The 20,625-nt window shown below is 41.2% G+C and overlaps 1 protein-coding gene and 1 non-coding gene across 2 annotated transcripts; both read left to right on the forward strand.

The window, feature by feature from the left end:
• Positions 1 to 728: 728 nt before the first annotated feature.
• LOC133789518 (uncharacterized) lies at positions 729 to 1,656 on the forward strand. The gene has a single exon (XM_062227352.1). The coding sequence runs from the start codon at positions 1,080 to 1,082 to the stop codon at positions 1,428 to 1,430; it is 351 nt and encodes a 116-aa protein (XP_062083336.1). The 5' UTR covers positions 729 to 1,079; the 3' UTR covers positions 1,431 to 1,656.
• A 250-nt stretch (positions 1,657 to 1,906) lies between these two features.
• TRNAC-GCA (transfer RNA cysteine (anticodon GCA)) lies at positions 1,907 to 1,978 on the forward strand. Its single transcript has one exon. It is a non-coding gene; the product is annotated as a tRNA-Cys (tRNA).
• Positions 1,979 to 20,625: the final 18,647 nt, after the last annotated feature.

Raw genomic sequence — 20,625 nt, forward strand, 5'->3', positions numbered from 1 at the left:
GTAGGGATGCTAGTATTAGAATAGGATCTAGTTCTAGATCGCTGGGGCCTTAATGCCCTTTTAAGTTTAATCGTGAAAGGTATCCTACGCTCTATGACTTCACCTAGTATTGCATTGTGCACCAAACCTGATTGCAAGGTGCTTAATTTGACATGTTCATAACTTCATAATCTTTCTTATGCATAACTCTAATTTATTTATGCTCTAGATGCAGATTACAGAACATTGAGTACCAATAAGTAAAAATAGGCTTGTTTATAGACTATAAGGGGGTGACCCGTTTCAGGGCATGGGATAGCGGCCTTGGATAACCAGTTACTCCATGGCTAATGAATCCCCTATTTGATTGTCTCTATCTAGTTATTGAATATACTTGAATCACTATTGATTGTTGTTAGTAAGTAAGCTACAATTGTCAAAACTATACCGAACTTTTCTTCTCAACCCCAAATTTACAAGTCGTGTTATTTTGCTCCAACTTTTCGTAATTAAACCGATTTCGTTTTCTCTGAAATTGAATTCATTGGAATGAGTCTTCTTGTCATGCCCCTATTGAAACGGGACTAACTGATCAATGAAGCCTACAACGTTTCTTGCACTGTGATTGCTTGAATCAGGAAAGCAAAAGACTCAGATTTATTGTCATTAAAAAAAAAATCAGATTTGTTATCACTTAACACTTTACACGTGTTGGAACATGAAACGGTTTATTTTTTCTCGTAGAATTTCTTATGATGTAGTTATCCAATTTCTGTCGGGATTGGTTTACTATATTTGTACGTTGAATGGCAAAACTGTAATAAACGGTACACTGACTCAGGCAAAGTGGGTTACTTCGTTGTCGTAAACGACGACCAGCTCCTGTCCAATCATATTCGAGAAAACTCCGTACGGAATCATGCAAAGAGAGCAAGAGAATAGGAGGGTTATATGGTCATTTCACCTCCTCATGCTGTTGACGAAGGTAGTTTAAACTTCAATTGCGTGCTTCTATTTCACTTCCCCTGTTTTTCAAAACTCTCAACAAAAATTAAGAAAAAAAATAATCTCAAAGGAAAAAATTCGGTAGTGTTTGGATTATGACTCTATCGTTATTTCGATCTGTGGTGGAGGGAATCGTAACTCGGCGGATAATTCTTCTGTACGCAACGACGTGGACGGTTCTGTTAACGGTCACGGTAGCGGTGGCGTCGTTTGCACCGGAAATCGCATACGTGATGGCGATAACGCCGTCGTCATCGTTTTCCAAGGCCTGTAATTCGAAAGGGTTGGTAAGAATACCACTGAGCGATCCAATGGAGGTGCTATGCTTCCCATCCCATATGGTAAAGAGGTCCAGGATAGATTTCTTCGTCCCTACAGTCTTCGCCGCTCTTGTTGTGGCCGGTTCCGCTTGCGTTGTTCGTTCTTTTGGCTTATATGGTGGTTGACGTTGTTCCGTGTGATCGTTTTTTTTTTTTTTTTTTGAGGGTAATCCCTGTGATCATTAAGCCTTTTCTTTTTTATTTCAATCTCTCTTTAATTTTATTTTATGGAGAGTCTCTCAACTCAATATAGGTTTATTAGTGGTATGAGTTTGTGTTGTAACAATTGGCTAGTTTATGTATGGTCAATGTTGGTTGAAATGAATTTTGAAAAAAAATTGTATTTTTGTGATGGTGTTCTCCATTGTGTATTCTTGCTTGTGATTACTAAAAGATCACCTTTTTGTTACAAGGCAAGTTGTGAAGAGCATTAAGCATAATTGCAAGTAATGGAGTTGGAGTTTTCATTAATAAATTCCATGGGTCCGTCCGTTATAATGGTTGAAGATAAATTTGTATCAAGTTTTGCCTAAGTGCGAGAAAACTATGATAATAATATTATACATATATATATATATAAAAAGAACCGACTTGACAACTAAGGGTCCATAGCTCAGTGGTAGAGCATTTGACTGCAGATCAAGAGGTCACCGGTTCGAACCCGGTTGGGCCCTTTTTACTCTTGTTCTTAAATGAAAATACGATTTGTTGGACAGAGATTATTGGGTGATGGGTTTTTGAGTTTGGGTCGGCGGCTAATGTTGCTGGGCAGAGATTTATGAGTTTTTGGGTTTTTTATTAAATTTTGTTTAGTTTTTAATTATTCAATTTAAATAACTTAATTATTCAATTTGGTTTATTAAAATTATTTTTTAATTAATCTTTTAATTTAAAATCAATTAATATATATTTTAAATTATCAAATGACCCAACTAGGTGGTGATAGTTGTTATAATTTCCTACTCGTGTCTTTTTTTTCCCAAATAATGAAGTGGTAGTGACAAAATTAACTAAATCATAACGTTTGATATTTAATCTGTTGAAAAAAAATATGATATATAAGAATATAAAACTAAAAATACGTAGGATTTTTGTAGCAAATACCATTTCATAAATGACTACTTTTTATGCATAATACAAAACATAAAAGAGACTATCACTCAACACTACAAATTTGAACGTGAATACAATATTATTGTTGTGAAATAAAATTGTTATCTTTTGCAAGGGTTAATGACATAAATTTTTAATTTTAATTGTTAATTTTGATGAAATATTATAAATATTTAACCCGGTCTTCTTCACGGACCAATACGGCACTAGCTGCATCTTCTGTGACAACTAGGATCCCAAAGATGGAGTATTGAGACCGGACTGGGAAGGGCCATATCAAATCACCGAAGTCATTAAGGAAGGAACTTACAAATTAACTCGACTCAATGGAGAAGCAATCCCACGAACCTGGAACGCTATTCATTTGAAGAAATATTATCAGTAGCACCCTTGTAAGGCTTAAATGCCACTTTTTTTTTAAGCAATAAGAATTAAATCTTTGTTTATTATTGTGTATATTTGTGGGAGTAATCTCAAGTAACCATGAAAGACCCTTTCCTAGTTACTTGGGGGGCATATGGTGCCTGGATATAACCATGTCGCCTTAAAGGCTTAGAAGTTGATTCAAATTGATTGATTGTTGTTTTTCTTAAAAAACACGAGATATTGATAAAGGATTAACGCGAACTAAGTCCTATCCTGGATATAACCAGGTCGACTCAAAACTTAGAAGTTGATTCAAATTGATTAATCGGTGTTTTTCTTAAAAAGCACAAGATATTAGTCAAGAATTAACACGAACTAAGTTTTCAAACTAACGTCCTGGACATAACCAGGTCATAAAACTTAGAAGTTAATTCAAATTGATTGATCGATATTTTTCATAAAAAGCACGAGATATTGATAAAAATTAACGTGAAATAAGTTTTCAAACTAACGTCCTGGACATAACCAGGTCCTAAAACTTAGAAGTTAATTCAAATTGATTGATAGTTGTTTTTCTTAAAAAGCACGAGATATCAATAAGAGGTTAACGCGAACTAAGTTTTTAATGCAATGTCCGGAATGCAATCGCGATTTATCTTAGAAGTTGGGTCAAGATTGGTTAGCATGTTTTTTCTAAGAAAAGTATAAAAGCATCAATCATAGCACCAACAAAAAGAAAAACCTCGAGGTGGAAAAAAGAAAGGTGTATAGAAGCAAAAATGGATAAAGCCAATTGTCTCGAGGTGGAAAAACCTCATACAAAAGTTACAAAAAATAATAATAATAAAAGTGTTCGAAAAAGAAATGCCCTAGGCCCCACCGGGCTGCTCCGTTGAGGTCGCCGTCTCACCCTCCTGCTCGGCCGCTGTGGAGGTCTCCCCGGTCTCAGAGGGCGCCTCTTGCTGAAGATGAGCTCTAAACCCCTCCAGGAGGGGCTCCCAGACATCCGCTCCTAGAAAGGAGAAGTCGCCATCCGGGTTGAAAACCCAGCAGTGGTATAGCATGTCCTCCATGGCGGAGCTGGAAGCTGCCTTCTCCGTTGCCAAGGCGGCCTTGGCCTCTGCAGCCTCGATTTTCGCAGAGTCTAGCGCGGCTCAGGCAGCCTTGGCCTCCTCGAGTTTGGCCGTTACAGCGGCTAGGGCGGCCTTGTTAGCCTCGGCCTCTTGCAGCTTAGGACGGGACACGTCCAGCTCGGCCCGCGCAGCCACCAAGGCATCCTTAGCCTCCTGTTCCTGCTTTTGGGCAGTCTTCAGGGCGGCCAAGGTAGTCTGCTGGGCGGCCAAAACAGCCTGATTCTCGCCCCTCATGTCCTTGAGCCGAGCCTTGGACCTGGTTATGCTCCGGTGAAGAGCCAAGGCACCCTACAAAGCAAAAAGACAACTGCCTTAGGAAAAAAATAGAAAGAACGTGCGATGCATGATAACCAAAGAGTACAAAATGTAAAGCCAGCTTACCGTTAGAGCCATTCCCAGTGAAGACTCCATCACGCTCTCCGGGCTCCTTGTTTCGATCGCCCACATGTCCCTTTCGGTGGCGCCGTAGTAGTGGTCGACGGTGTAGGTCGTCGTCTCGTACACAGTCCCCCGAAAGACATCAGGAATTTTATCTAAGGCCTGGGGGTCCACCGGAATGCGCACCTCAGGGGCTGTGGTTGCCAAATCCCGGGCTCCGCCCCCATATCTCGAACAAAGGCGGGAGCTCGTGGAGGGGGCGGGGGCATCTTCTCCACTGCGGCAGGAGGTGGAGGTACCTTGGCCTGGGCAGCTGGGGTCTGGGCAGCTGGGGTCTAGTCTTTCCCCTTTGCAGGGGCCTTGGATGGGGTCCCAGCGGCTTTCTTCGCCACCCGGAGCTTCTTCATTTTGGGCCTAGAGGCCCCAACAGAAGAGTTCCCCCCGGTGAACATAGCTCGCAGGTCTTTGTTCCCGGGCTGAGACATTTCCTTTGGCAAAACAAAGACAACATTAGTATACAAGTAAGCATTTATGCAAGAACAAAAATAAGGGGGAAAAAGCGGAACTCAAGTATATATATTGAAAGGGATCCTACCCCCCGAGCTAGAAGAGGAATCTATGGTCACGACCATCGACCCCGGAGCTCCTGCGGGGGAATCTAAGACAATGACTTCGTGAGCTGGAACAGGTTCTGGGTCCGAATCTGGTTCGGGACTAGACTCTTATACATACTTCCTAAGACCCGGAGCTACAGTACCCTCCCGAAGAGATGGCCACGACCAGAGATTAGTCCCATACTCCTCAAAGAGGGCCGACCTAAAGGCTAAGGTGTTGTCTACGACTACAGTACCCCTAGGGTGGCTACTCTCGTAATCCAGCACGAGCCAGTCGACGCATTGGAGTAGGGTTATGTCGAGGTCTGGGTCGTTTCGATGGCATTGGACGGGCTGGTTGGGATTAAACCTAGCTAACCGAGGATCGGCGGTGGCCCTATCTAAGCCCCTGAACATGTAAGGATTACCTTGCCTAGAGGGACCTGTGGCTGCTCCGGACCGGATCCTCTCCTCGTCTGTTCTTTGGGCGACCTCCAGCGCCCGCTTCCTCCTCGTTCTTATGAGAGGCACCTCGTCCTCCTCGTCCTCATCCTCTCCTTCCCCCGCGGCCTCCTTCTCGGGGATGGGCCTCTTCTCGCGAGCTGGGGGAAGCCCCCGGGGTCTCCTTAGGGCCAAAGTCTGGCCTGGAGAGATCAGTTTGCATGCCAACATCGTCTCGTCTGTCACGAGCTGGCGATAGTCCTTTTCACTGGGGGGCAGACCCGCCAGTGTCTCGTACTGACTCCCGAGGATCACAGACTTGTCTGTCCTCGTGAAAATGGCTGCAGAATTGTTCTAAGTTAGAAACTGATAAAGGGGAGCTAATCAATACTTAACTTACGAGCTAAGAGTAAAATGTACTTACGAGGACGCTTGAAGTAATGAAGTTCGCAGTTGCGAAATCCCTTGGACATAAAGAACTGGTCTTTGAAGTCATTGGGGTGGCTGGGCAACTCGATGACCGCAGCCGTGTTTGGGAAGCGGGACAGGTAGTAGAACCCATCGCCTCGCCCCCGCTGCTCCGGGCTGGCCTTGAGGCAGAAAAATATAAGATGTCCACCGGAGTGGGGACCTCCCATTCCTGTTTCAGGAACAGATATCTCAACCCCGCCAACAAACGGTAAGAGTTGGGGGGGAGCTGGAAAGGAGCCAACTTCACGTAGTTGAGGAAGTCGGCGAAGTATTGGTCCAGTGGGAGGAAGGCCCCAGCCTTGAAGTGCTCGTCACTCCAAGCCGCGTATTCCTCGTCGAGCGGCGCGCAGCTCAGCTCACCTTCTAGGGGAGGTCGGGCGATCAGGGCGCCCCTCCCCAGCTCGATGTTATGGGAGAGGAATATTTTATTCACTCTCCCCTGGTCGGTGATCTTCGAGACGATCCTCTTGGCCTTGAAAAAAGCATCGGGAGCAACCTCGAGCTCCTGCTCCACGGCCGGCCAAAAGACGGGGATTGGGGAGTCTGTCATCACCTCCTTTCCTTTGGATTGTTGGGAGGACGAGCTGCCTGCGTTCTTCTTAGGAGCGTTCTTCTTGGGTCCCATTGGGTCGCCTAGCGAACAAAAGAAGTAATTTTAGAAAAGGCGACCTAAACATAAGAAAGGATCTAAAGAGAAGTGTTTCCTTTGCACGGGCTGAGCTGGAGAGTGAGACCACGCGGTTCTATGAACACGCGCCTGTGCTCCCAACAGATCCACGATTACTTGGAATTCATGTGTCAGGAGGGTCAGGATAAAAGTTTGCCTTGGGAGGAAAGTTTCAGTAAGCAAGAAGTGCAAAACCGCCTGTGAAGCGTGTCCCCTAAGCTACCTGGTTTTGCACCCAAAATGCTGGATATTTTAAACAAGCATACCAAAAAAAATCATACCCAGAAAATTTCCCCAGAAAACGCACCCTATGAAGCATGTTCCTAAATGGTTTTCTTCTACAATCGATGCCCTAAAATAAAAACCTACACCCTCCATACTCACAAAAACCAGCAGAATATTGCATGTAGCTACAGTAATTATTTACCTAGGCTACAGTGAAAAGAAAATTTAAAGCATGCACAGTCAGAAAACTTACGAAATGTTTTGCTGTGGGGGAGATGAAGGGGTCGTCTAGGTTGGGGCCTCGATGGGATAACTGGTACCAAAACCTCAAGGGAGCCCTTGCACTTGATCTTCTGGAATGCTGGGAACGGTAACCGGGAGAAAAATAGGGTTTTTTTTAGGGTGAGAAGAGAGAAGAAGATGGGAAATTTAGAAAATTTTCAAATAAACGGGTGGCCCATGCGTAAGGTGGCCACCCCTTTTATATACGTGAAAGGCCACGTGAGGAGGGCCGTTGGATTGCCCTAATGTGGGATCCGAGGCTCTCCACTCGAAAGGCGAAACGACGACTGAGTATAGGCTAGGCCATTTAATGCGGCTCTCGGAAGACGTACCGTCACCAACCACGATGCTCCACGTATTTGGCGCCTGCGTAATAGGTGGAATATGGAGAGTCCATGGAGAAGCCTAAAATCCCCCACTGTGGCCCCAAATGATGTTGTGTGCCACGAGCAGAGGCTTGGGGGGAAAATGTACGCCCTGATTTTCCACAGGCTATTAGCAAGCTGAGATATGGCCTAATTATATCAGCCACGTGGATACCACATGGCCGGAGCTACTGTCGTCAAGTCCTACCTCTTTAGCTCGAGGTAACCAAAGGTTTACCAAGATTATTTAAGGGCCAAGTCAGAAAAATAAAGACCGCAGATCAAGAAAGCGTCCAGCTCGAGGCACGAGCTGGAGTTGGAAGCTGTGACCCTTTATAAAGTCAACCACGTAATGTAAACGTGCATATATCAGACATCACGTGTCTGATATATCCCTGAATTCTCGGACACGCCGCATGAACGTGTGTGTTCAGGCACCCACGACTGGGTTGGCCCGTGCAGCCCATTATCTCCCACTTCATTTGTCAGGTTTTAGGAATTAATCATGAATGTCACAGAAGTGACATGATGGGTCAGAAGGTCACGGGATGACCCCCCTTACCAACTCCCAGGTGCCCTCTCCTATAAATATGGAGACCCTGGGAGTTGCAAAGGGTTGAATTCTATTGTGTAACGAAATACCCTATAAAGAATACCAGAAATATAGCAATAATATTGGCTGGTGGAGTAGAAGGATTTTAACCTTTGAACCACCTAAAAACGTATTTGTGTCATCAGTACATTTTAAGATCATTCATCTATTTCGGTTAATTATTCAGCACTAATATTTTTCTCTTATTTTCTTAATTACATGTTGGCGAAGAACCGCGTCAACAAAAATTATATATTTAATAATTATATTAATATAAATTTAAATGTTATAAAATATTATTATGATAATAATATATAATCCTAGTTTTTTACTAATTATATTAATATAAATTCAAGTATTATAAAATATTATTATTATAACAATATTTAATACAAAATTAGATATTTAATATCTATATTAATATAAATTTAAATATTATAAAATATCATTATATTAATAATATATAATACATAATCTTAATTTTTATGAAAAAAATATATCATTTATGTTTTAAAAAATTATCATTATATATATATAAAATCATAAACAATGTTAATGATAAAAAATTAATAAATATTATAAATAAAACTAAATGCATGTTGCTTGTATCTACTATATTTACTCTTGTTCTTAAATGAAAATACGATATGTTGGACATAGATTATTGGGTAATGGGTTTTTGAGTTTGAGTCGGCGGCTAATGTTGTTGGGCAGAGATTTATGAGTTTTTGATTAAATTTTGTTTAGTTTTTAATTATTCAATTTAAATAACTTAATTATTCAATCTTGTTTATTAAAATTATTTTTTAATTAATCTTTTAATTTAAAATCAATTAATATATATTTTAAATTATGAAATGACCCAACTAGGTGGTGATAGTTGTTATCAATTTCCCACTTGTGTCTTTCTTTTCCCAAATAACGGAGTGGTAGTGACAAAATTAACTAAATCATAACGTTTGATATTTAATCCGTTGAAAAAAAATATGATATATAAGAATATAAAACTGAAAATATGTAGGATTTATGTCGCAAATACCATTTCATAAATGACTACTTTTTATGCATAATACAAAACATAAAAGAGATTATCACTCAACACTACAAATTTGAACGTGAATACAATATTATTGTTGTGAAATAAAATAGTTATTTTTTGCAAGGGTTAATGACATAAATTTTTAATTTTAATTGTTAAGTTTGATGAAATATTATAAATATTTAACGGAATATAATTTTAAAACTAACTAAAAATATATATTTATTAATTATATTAATATCAATTTAAATATTATAAAATATCATTATTGTATTAATATTTAATATAAGACTATATATAATAATTATATTAATATAAATTCAAATTCAAAAGTTATAAAATATAAATTATTATAATAATATACCATACAAAATTATATATTTAATAATTATATTAATATAAATTTAAATGTTATAAAATATTATTATGATAATAATATATAATACTAATTTTTTACTAATTATATTAATATAAATTCAAGTATTATAAAATATTATTATTATAACAATATTTAATACAAAATTAGATATTTAATATCTATATTAATATAAATTTAAATATTATAAAATATCATTATATTAAGGGAATATACTCATTTGGTACCCTATGTTTTTGCAAAGTATCATTTTGGTATCCTCTGTTTTCAATAATGCTCATATGGTACCCTGTATTTTAAAATCGTACATATTTGGTACCCTAAACTCAGATTTGATAGATAAAATTTTGTCAATTTAATCAAACTGCTGTTAATTATGTAAGTTACAAATTTAAATTTAATTACATAATTACATATAACTGATGACAGTTTGATCATATTGACAAAATTTTATCTATCAAATCTGAGTTTATGGTACCAAATATGCACGATTTTAAAATACACGGTACCATATGAACATTATTGAAAACAGAGGGTACCAAAATGATATTTTGCAAAAACATAGGGTACCAAATAAGTATATTCCCTTATATTAATAATATATAATACATAATCTTAATTTTTATAAAAAAAATATATCATTTATGTTTTAAAAAGTTATCATTATATATATATATAAAATCATAAACAATGTTAATGATAAAAAATTAATAAATATAATTAATATATATTATAAATAAAACTAAATGCATGTTGCTTGTATCTAGTATATATAGAATCACAAACAATGTTTTGGGTTAACTTTTAATTTCATATATAATTATATTAATTTAAATTCAAACTTAAATTTTATAAACGATTATTATTATAAGGGAAATTTGCGTCAATAATTCATATATAATTAACTTTGTTGTACTTAAATGCTTATGTAAAAAATTTGGTGGCAATAATGCCTACCATTACAAATTTGGTGTAGACGTTGGTCCCTCGCCGTCAACTCTTATTAGGGACCAACGTGGTAGCCATGTGGCGGCACCTGATTGGCCTGATTATTTTTATTTGAATAAAATATTATAAAAATATATATTTTTAAATTTAGTTAATTAAAATTTTAATTTAAAAATATATTAAAAAAATTAAACTGATTATTAAAAAAAAAAGTCTTCTTCAACCTCACCTCCCCCCGACCCCATGGGTCTTCTTCAACCTCATCTCCCCCCAACCCCTGCCTTGCGAAAGCTCCGGTCGACGCCGTGGGTGGAGTCTCGACCCCCTCGACAAGCTCCGGTCAAATGGTACCACCACCAAAGCTCAAAAGCCAACAACAATGACACTGCAACACCAAAAATCCCAGCAACTATGATTATGGCAAGACTCTTCTTAGTCAACCCACCACACTTTCCCAAAGGCTTCCCACAAAGCCCACTATTCCCATCAAAATCCTCCTCAGAAAAACGATTAAGAGACGTAGGAATAGTACCCATGAGTTGGCTCCTAGCCACAAATAACTTCTTAAGCCTACCCAAGCTAACAATTTCATAAGCTATAGTACAAGAAAGATGATTCTCCGAAAGCACCAACTCATTAAGGTTGAGCACTTTCCCAACTCAGGTGGGATAGAGCCTGATAAACCATTGGTGGACAAATCCAAAGTAGTAATAAAAGGAACCCAATCACATATCTGTGAAGGGATGGTACAAGAGAATTCGTTTCCACCTAGATCCATCTTTTGAAGGCTGCCACAATACTCCAGCGCTGGGTCGAGACTCCGCCCATGGCGTCGACCGGAGCTTGTCGCTAGGCATAGGTTAGGGGAGATGAGGTTGAAGAAGACCCATGGGTTCGGGGGGAGAAGAGGTTGAAGGAGACCCATGAGGTCAGGGGAGTTGAGGTTGAAGAAGACTTCTTTTTAATAATCAATTTAATTTTTTTAAATATATTTTTAAATTAAAATTTTAATTAACTAAATTAAAAATATATATTTTTATAATATTTTATTAAAATAAAAATGATTGGACCAATCAGGTGCCGCCACATGGCTACCACGTTGGTCCCTAATCAGAGTTGACGACCAGGGACCAACATCTGCACCAAATTCATAACGGTAGACATTATTGCCACCAAATTTTTTACATAAGTATTTAAGTGCAACAAAATTAACTATATAGGTATTATTGCCGCAAAATTCTCTTATTATAATGATATTAGATGTTTAATAATTATATTAATATAAATATAAATGTTATAAAATATTATTACGATGATAATACATAATCATAATTTTGTATTAATTATATTAATATGAATTCACATATTATAAAATATTATTATGATAATAATATTTAATACAAGAATATATTTAATACTTATATTAATATCATTTATGTTTAAAAAGTTTATCGTAAAAAAATCATAAACAATGTTTTAGTTTAATTTTGCATTTAATATATTTTTGTCATTCTTTTATATATAATATTGTTTATTTATTTGAAATGTAAATGACAATGATAAAAATTTAATAAATTCTATAAATAAAAACTAAGGAAGTGCACGTTGCTTGTATTTAGTATGCTAAAATGTTAGTTTTAAAAATAAGTTAGAATATTATGTCCTTAATTGTTGTAAAATCAATACTTTATGAAATTCACTAAGTTTTGAGAAATTGATTTCTAGTTTCTTAAGGAAAATTACTTTGTAAAATCTAGTTTCCACCTAGATCCATCTTTTGAAGGCTCCAACGCTGGGGTCGAGACTCCACCCATGGCGTCGACCGGAGCTTGTCGCAAGGCAGAGGTCAAGGAAGATGAGGTTGAAGAAGACCCATGGGGTCGGGGGAGAAGAGGTTGAAGGAGACCCATGAGGTCGGGGGAGTTGAGGTTGAAGAAGACTTTTTTTTAATAATCAATTTAATTTTTTTAAATTAAAATTTTAATCAACTAAATTTAAAAAAAAAAGATATATTTTTATAATATAATATTAAAAGAAAAATGATTGGGCAAATCAAGAGCTGCCACATGGCTACCACGTTGATCCCTAATTAGAGTTGACGGCCAAGGACCAACGTCTGCACCAAATTCGTAACGGTAAGCATTATTGCCGCCAAAATTTTTATACAAGCATTTAAGTGCAACAAAGTTAACTACATATGTATTATTGCTGCAAATTTCCCTTATAATGATATATAATACTAGAATAGATGTTTAATAATTATATTAATATAAATATAAGTGTTATAAAATATTATTACGATGATAATATATAATCATAATTTTGTATTATATTAATATGAATTCAAATATTATAAAATATTATTATGATAATGTTGACGCGGTTCTTCGGCAACAGATAATTATACGAATAAACGGGATGGATTAGTGCTAGATAATGAACCGTAATATGTAAATATTTATATTCCAAACTGGCGAAAATAGTATAGGGGGATGGTTATAACTCCTTTCCTTTTAGGTGGTTCGAAAGTTAAAATCTCTCTAGTCCACCAGCCAATATTATTGATATATCTCTAGTATTCATTACAGGGTGTTTCTTTACAAACTAGACGCCAACCCCTTGCAACGCCCAGGGTCTCCATATTTATAGGGAGAGGATACCTTGGTGTTGGTAAAGGGGGTCATCCCGTGACCTTCTTACCCATCATGTCACCTCTGTGACACTTATGATTAATTCCTAAAACCTGACAATGAACTGTTGTCTAATCAATAGGTAAGGGGGATAATGGGCCGCATGGCCCAAACTAGTCGTGGGGTACCTGAATACGCACGTTTATGCTGCGTGTCTAAGAATTCAGGAATGGAGTAGACACGTGATGTCTGATATGCGCACGTTTACATTGCGTGATTGTAATGCCCCGAATTCTCCGATGAGTTTAACGGCATGAATAGTAGGCCGGGAGGGCCATATTTGTTTAATTATGTGATTAATTGATAAATGCATGTATATGTTGATTATATTATGATATGATGTGAAATGCATGCATGTGAGTCCATATCTCCTATTACAGGGGTGTGATGGTAATTTGGCCCGTTGAGGGTAATTTGTGTATTTGGGTGCATAACTTGATTTGTGAATGAGATTCCATTATTATGGAGATATATTCGAGCTATTGAACATGAGACGGTTATTTTTAGTGGATTAGTGGTTTTACCATAATGGGGTCAATTTTGGGGTAATAGAAATGTTCATTTGATGATAAATTGGGAATATTTGAGATCAGGGTGAAATTTTGGAGGTTTTGACTATAATGTCCCCGGGGGTGTTTTCGGGACCCCGAGCATTAGGTTTTATTTGAGGTTACTTAAGTTTGAAGTAGCTTATCAGATAGAACATACGATAAGAAAACCTTCCGTTCTCCCTTTTCAAAGTCCGTTTTACTGTTTAAGCCTTTTTGACGAAATCTTGAGTTCTAGGAGTCGGAATCGAGTGAGGATCGAGGCATAGCGATCCTAGGGAAGATTAGAAGCTTCTTAACCGAAGGATTCGACGGAAAACAACCCAATTGAAGGTAATCGAAGTTTAAGTTTTGAGTTTTTCCGAGTTTCTAAGCTTTGAATTGATTTTGTGAATTGTTGAGTTTTCGGTTCGTTCGAGCCTTGGGTTTTGAGGGTTTTGATGCATGGGGAAGCTTGGGAAATTTGTTTTGATGATTGGGGTATGTTTAGGTGTGTTTTTGGAGGCTTTGGAGTGTTAGAAACGCGTTTGGGAATGGCCCAGGGTTGGGGGCCGCGGCCCTGTTCTTGAGCGCCGCGGCCCTAGTTCGATGAAGCAGGTGTCAGGAATTTGTGCTTGCTGGGCGCTGTGGCCCTTGATGGAGGGCGCCGCAGCCCTTGCCTCAGAGAACACTGGGGGCCGCGGCCCAAGGTGCTAGGGCCACAGCCCTTGCCCTGTTTTCGCCCCGTTTGCTCGTGTTGACCCCGGGAACCTAGTTTTAGGCCTCGGGAGTGTCCTTGCTATTTGGATTAGTTTGGATTGATCTCTTGGAGGCTAGATATTGGTTTGGAATCCTTGATTATCATGATTATTGATGGTATCCCATATGTGTTGTGTTTAGGTGACCGCTAAAGGACTAAAAGCTAAACCGTTCTCAAGGGTCGTTCTTTTGTTCATTCTAGCTCGAATCAAAGGTAAGAGAACTGCACCCCAAGTGTGACATGCATGGATGTTCATGAGGCATGTTGATTGTGAGAATGTGGACATGGATTGAATATAGAATGCTTAGCATATGTTGCTCACTTGTGCACGGTACTGACTCATTAGTCAGGTTTGGCAAAGGTGCTAGTATCAACTGTGAAGCTGTGACTTATTAGTCAGGTTCGACAGTGGTACTGGGCACTGATCACGTTGAGCTGACTCATTAGTCAGGATGGCCTTAGCATGTATTACGCAAGCCAATAAGATTTGATCTAATCGATTATCAGCATTGAATGACTCAAAGAGCATCAATGCCAGACCGATCCCGAGGGTCGATGAATGAGATAAGCGCTTGGAGGCTAGTGGCTTACTTAGCAGCCACTCTCCCATTTGAAAACAGTGACGTGCTTGTCAGTCACTCAGTATGGTTTACCAGAACCTGTTGAAGGCTAGTGGCTTACCTAACAGCCACTCTTCCATTTGAATTAGTGACTTGCCTGTCAGTCACTCAGTGTGGTTTATCAGGACCTCATGTGATATTCACTCATTTGTTTAAAGCTTTATGCTCAGTATGGTTATAATGATAATCGTTTGATAATGTTTATGAAAGTGTTATGTTTTCTTGCTGGGCTTTGGCTCATGGGTGATATGTGGTGCAGGTAAAGGGAAAGAAAAGCTCACCTAGCCTTGAGTGGAGAGCTGATGTGGTGTTGTGTACATATGCGGCCGCTTGACCACCACGGCCAAGGAGTTCTCAGAGGAACTAGGGGGTTTACCCTATTTTTGCCGCTTAGGTCGGCGGGATTGTAACTTTACAACTATAGTGACCTTTTTGTACTGAGAACCACTTGTAAATGTTTTGTTTAGCTCTGTAGAGCAGTTTGTAATAAAATCTTCATTTCCTTTTTATTGGTTTTATACCTTAGCCTGTTAATCACACCTAGAGCACGTTTTTGACCAAAGGACTCAGGCAATGAGTCAAATTTCCAGTCCACCGTTCACCGTAACTGTTCTGGGGTAGCCAGGGCGTTACAGTGATTGACTTCATAAATGGTCGGGGGTGTCAGTTCTATGCCACACCTCGAGCTCAATGTAGTTCCAGCTCGTGATGTCCACACTGCTCACCCTATGCCTTAGAGTATTCTTACTAACCCTTTGACTAGCTCGGGCTAAAGAGGTGGAGACTCGTAACAGCAGCTCCGGGTAGGTGGCTTCCACGTGGCAGATAGAATTATGCCATTTTCCAGCTCGCTAATAACCCGTGGATATTTAGGGCGTACATTTGCCCCCCAAGCCCTTGCTCGTGGCACATGACGCCACGCCACCTGTGGCGACAGTGGGGGCTTTTAGGCTTCCTTTTCGACTCCTCATGTCCCGCCTATTGCACTGGTATCGGATACGTGGAGCATCGTGGTTGTTGACGGTCCGTCTTCCGAGAATCGCATTAAATGGCCTAGCCTATCTTTGGCCGTTGTTTCGTCTTTCGAGTTGTGACCCTCGTATCTCGCATTAAGACGATCGAACGGTCCTCGCTCCTTTTCCTTTTACGTATATATAAGGTTGGCCACCTTTCGCATGAGCCACCCTTTATTTGAAAATTTTCCCTCATCTTCTCTCTTCTTAGCCTCAGAAGCCTTTTTCCTTCCGGTTATCGTTCCAGAAGTCTCTGAGTTCCAGACACAAGGGTTTCTCCGTGACTCCAGTTCTAAAGGCTCCACTAGGATTCTGATTCCTACGCTCTTTTTTATTTTCACACAGCAAAAACCTCTGTAAGTCCTCTGCCTGCTGTACGTTTAAATGTTTCCGTCTCTCTTTGTTCATGTAAACTTCTTTCTTAGTCGCACACTGTAGGTTTTTTTCTTTTTTCTTTTGGCTGGTATTTTGTGCGTAGGTTTTTATTCTAGGGGTATCGACCATAGGAGAAAATGCTTAGGAATATGACGCATAGGACAAGATAATTCTGGGGTGACTTTTCTGGGTAATCTCTTGAAATGCCTGTTTGGAGAGGGGAAGGCGACAAGTTTCTGGGGTGCAAAACCGGGTGGCTTAGAGGCCACGCTTCCCAGGCGGTTTTGCTTTTTGAAACTTTTCCTCCCAGGCAAGCATTATCCTGACCCTCCTGACACACGGATCCCAAGCAATCGGGGACTCGTTGGGAGCATAGGCGCGTGTTCATAGAACCGCGTGGCCTCACTCACCGCGAGCTGAGATTACCTCAGCTCGTGTAAGGAAAATCATTCCTTGCGCTAGATTCCCTTTCTCATTTTTAGGTCGCCTTTCTAAATTTTCTTTATCTTTGTTCGTGAGGCGACCGGATGGGACCCAGGAAGAACATGCCCAAGAAGAGTGCCGCCAGCTCGTCATCCCAGCAGGCTAGCAAGGGGAAGGAGGTGGTAGCAGATTCCCCTATCCCCCACTTCGGTCCCACCGTGGAGAAAGAGGTTGAGGTGGGACCTGATGCCTTCTTCGAGGCCGAGAGGATTGCCTTGAAGGTTACAACTCAGGGGAAGGTCAACAAGATCCTGCTTTCCCACAACATCGAAATAGGGACAGGCGCTCTTGTCGCTCGTCCTCCCCTTAAGGGCGAGCGGAGCTGCGCACCGCTCAACGAGGAGTTCGCGGCCTGGAGCGACGAACACCTCAAGGCCAGGGCCTTTCTTCCCCTGGACCAGTCCTTCGCGGACTTCTTGAACTTCGTGAAGTTGGCCCCCTTTCAACTCCCCCCTAACTCCTACCATCTGTTAGCGGGGCTGAGGTACCTGTTCCTGAAGCAGGAATGGGAGGTCCCTACACCGGCGGACATTCTCTACTTTTTCTGCCTTAAAGCTAGCCCGCATCAACGGGGGAGAGGTGACAGGTTCTATTACTTGACCCGTTTTCCCAACTCCGCCGCAGTCATCGAGCTGCCCAGCCACCCCAACGACTTCAAGGACTAATTCTTCATGTCGACGGGGTTCTGCAACTGCGAACACCATTATTTCAACCATCCTCGTAAGTTCTTTCTATCCTTAGCTCGCAAAATCGTTGCTGACTTGTTTCTTTCCATGCGTATTGACTTGAATACTACCGTGCAGCTATTTTTGCGAGGACGGCTAAATCGGTGACCCTCGGGGGTCAATATGAAACCTTGGCGGGGCTCCCTCCAAGCGAAAAAGACTACCGCCAGCTCGTGTCTGATGAGACGATGCTGGCGTGTAAGTTAATTTCTCCGGGCCAGACCCTGGCCTTGAGGAGGCTGCGGATCGCTCCAGCCGCTCGCGAGATGGCGCCCATCCCCGAGGAGGGGGTTGCGGATGACGACGAGCAGGAAGAGGAAGACGAGGTGCCGCTCGTGCGTCGGAAGTAGGCTCTTGAGATCGCCCAGGGGGTCAACGCGGAGCGCACCCAGTCCGGGGCAGCAACCGGCCCCTTCGGCCAAGGTAACCCATACTTGTTTAAGGATTTAGACAGGGCTACCGCAGACCTACGACTTGCTAGGTTTAACCCCACCAACTCGTTCACCATCATCAAAATGACCCAAATCATAACATAACTCTACTCCAGTGCGTTGACCAACTAGTGTGGCGCTATGACATGGGCCGCCCTAGGGGCATTGTAGTAGTAGACAATACCCTACCTTTAGGTCGGCCTTTTTTGAGGAGTACGGGACCAACCTTAGGTCGTGGCCCTCCCTTTTGGAGGGTATAGTAGCTCCGGGGCTTAGGCAGTATGTAGAGGAGTCCAGTCCTGAGGCGGATCCGGACCCAGAGCCCCCTTTTCATTCGTGAAGTTATAATCTTAGACTCCCCCATAGAAGCTCCGCGGCTGGAGGTCGTGGCAATAGATTCCTCCTCTAGCTCGGAGGGTAGTACCTTTTTCAATACATTCTTTAGATTTTTTTGCGATCAAATATTTTTACATGCATACTGACGCTTCGTTGTCTTTGTCTCAGGCGAGGAGATGTCATAGCCCGGGGACAACGTTCTGTGATCCATGTTCCAGGGGGGAATCATTCCTCCGGGTTGTCTGGACCCTTGGTAAAGAAGCTCCGGCTGACCAAGAAAAATCCCCCTCTCGGGACCACCTCCAAGTCTCCTGCCAAGGGGAAGGGCCAGGGTCCTTCCGCCACAGAGAAGGTGCTTCCACCCCCTCCCGCCACAGAGAAGATGGCTCCACCTCCCCCGCGACCTCCTATCTCTACCCGGGAACTGGAGGTACCAACCGGGACCTTGCCGGCTCCGACTCCCACCGTGCGCATCCCGGTCAACACTCAGGCCTTGGAGAAAATCCCCGAGGCCTTTCTAGGGACGGTATACGAAACTGCGACCTATATGGTGGATCACTGCTACAACGCCACCCCGAGGGACTTGCGGGAGATTGAGATGAGGAGCCCCGAGAACGTTATGGAGTCTTCACTGGGGATGACCCTCACGGTAAGTTTGCTTTATCAATGGTTCTCTTTGCTTTTTCTAAAGCACTTGCCTTATTATCTTTTTACCTTGCAGGCGGCTTTGGCTCTACACCGAAGCATACCTCGATCCAGGGCCAGGTTTGACGAGATCAGGGGCGAGCACCAGATTGCTCAGGCCGCTCTCGCGTCTGCTCAACAACAAGAGCAGGATGCCAAGGCTGCCCTGGCGGCTGCCAGGGAAAGTGAGAAGGCCGCGCAGGCCGCCTTGGTTGCTGTGCAGGCCGACCTAGAGATAACCCGGGCCAAACTGCTAGAGGCCGGGTCTACCAAGGTCGCCTTGGATGCCGCGAAGGTCGAACTTGAAGAGGCCAAGGCCGCCCTTGTGGCGGAGAGGGCATATTCCAGCTCCTCCATGGAGGCCATGCTGTATCATTGCTGGGCCTTCAACCAGGATGGTGACTTTTCCATCCTGGGGCCGGAGGTGTGGGAGTCCTTCCTCAAGAAGCTCAAGGCTCGACTTCAACAGGAGGCACCCTCTGAGACTGGGGAAACTTCCGCTGCAGCCGAGCAGGACGTCGAAGGGGTGACTTCGTTGGAGCGGCTTGGTGGGGCTTAGGACTTTTGCGCCTTTTTCTCTTATTTTTTATTTGTAACTTTATATCACGAGGTTTTTTTATCATCGAGACAGTTGGTTTCCTCATATTTACTTTAATTTATTTATATATATTTTTTTGTGGTTTAACTTTATTGTTACTCCTCTTTAACACATTTGGTGAGAACTTAGTTTCTGTTGGTGTTATGATTGACATCTCATGCTTTTTAGGAAAAAAACATCGATTAATCAATTTGAACCAACTTCTAAGTTTTAGGACCTGGTTGTATCCAGGGCATTAATTTTTAAAAAACTTAGTTCGCGTTAATCCTTTATTGATATCTCGCGCTTTTTAAGAAAAACATCGATTAATCAATTTGAATCAACTTCTAAGTTTTAGGACCTGGTTGTATCCAGGACATTGATTTTAAAAACGTAGTTCGCGTTAATCCTTTATTGATATCTCGCACTTTTTAAGAAAAATATCGATTAATCAATTTGAATCAACTTCTAAGTTCTAGGACCTGGTTGTATCCAGGATATATTAATTTTAAAAACTTAGTTCGTGTTAATCCTTTATTGATATCTCGCGCTTTTTAAGAAAAACATCGATTAATCAATTTGAATCAACTTCTAAGTTCTAGGACCTGGTTGTATCCAGGATATATTAATTTTAAAAACTTAGTTCGCGTTAATCCTTTATTGATATCTCGTGCTTTTTAAGAAAAACTTCGATCAATCAATTTGAATCAACTTCTAAGTTTTAGGACCTGGTTGTATCCAGGATATATGCCCCCCAAGTAATCAGGAAAGGACCTTTCGCGGTTACTTAACATTACATCCACAAACATATATGACACCGTGAAAAGACTCTCTCTCATTATTTAAGAAACAAAAGGTGGCTTTTCTAATTAAGCCTTACAAACATATTACTGATAATATTTCTTTAGGTGTATAGAGTTCCAAGTTCGTGGGACTGCTTCTCCATTAAGTCGAGCTAGCTTGAAGGTTCCTTCTTTCACGACCTCTGTTATTTAATAGGGCCCTTCCCAGTTTGGTCCCAACACTCCGTCCTTGGGATCCTTACCGGCTAAGAAGACTCTTCTAAGTACCAGGTCGCCTACGCTAAAGACGCGTTTCTTGACCTTTGAGT

This window comes from Humulus lupulus, chromosome 7, assembly GCF_963169125.1.
Source record: "Humulus lupulus chromosome 7, drHumLupu1.1, whole genome shotgun sequence".
In the NCBI taxonomy this organism is placed as follows: domain Eukaryota; kingdom Viridiplantae; phylum Streptophyta; class Magnoliopsida; order Rosales; family Cannabaceae; genus Humulus; species Humulus lupulus.

Coding starts and splice junctions, on each gene's coding strand:
- LOC133789518 (XM_062227352.1), top strand. CDS start 1,080: ATGACTCTATCGTTATTTCGATCTGTGGTGGAGGGAATCGTAACTCGG.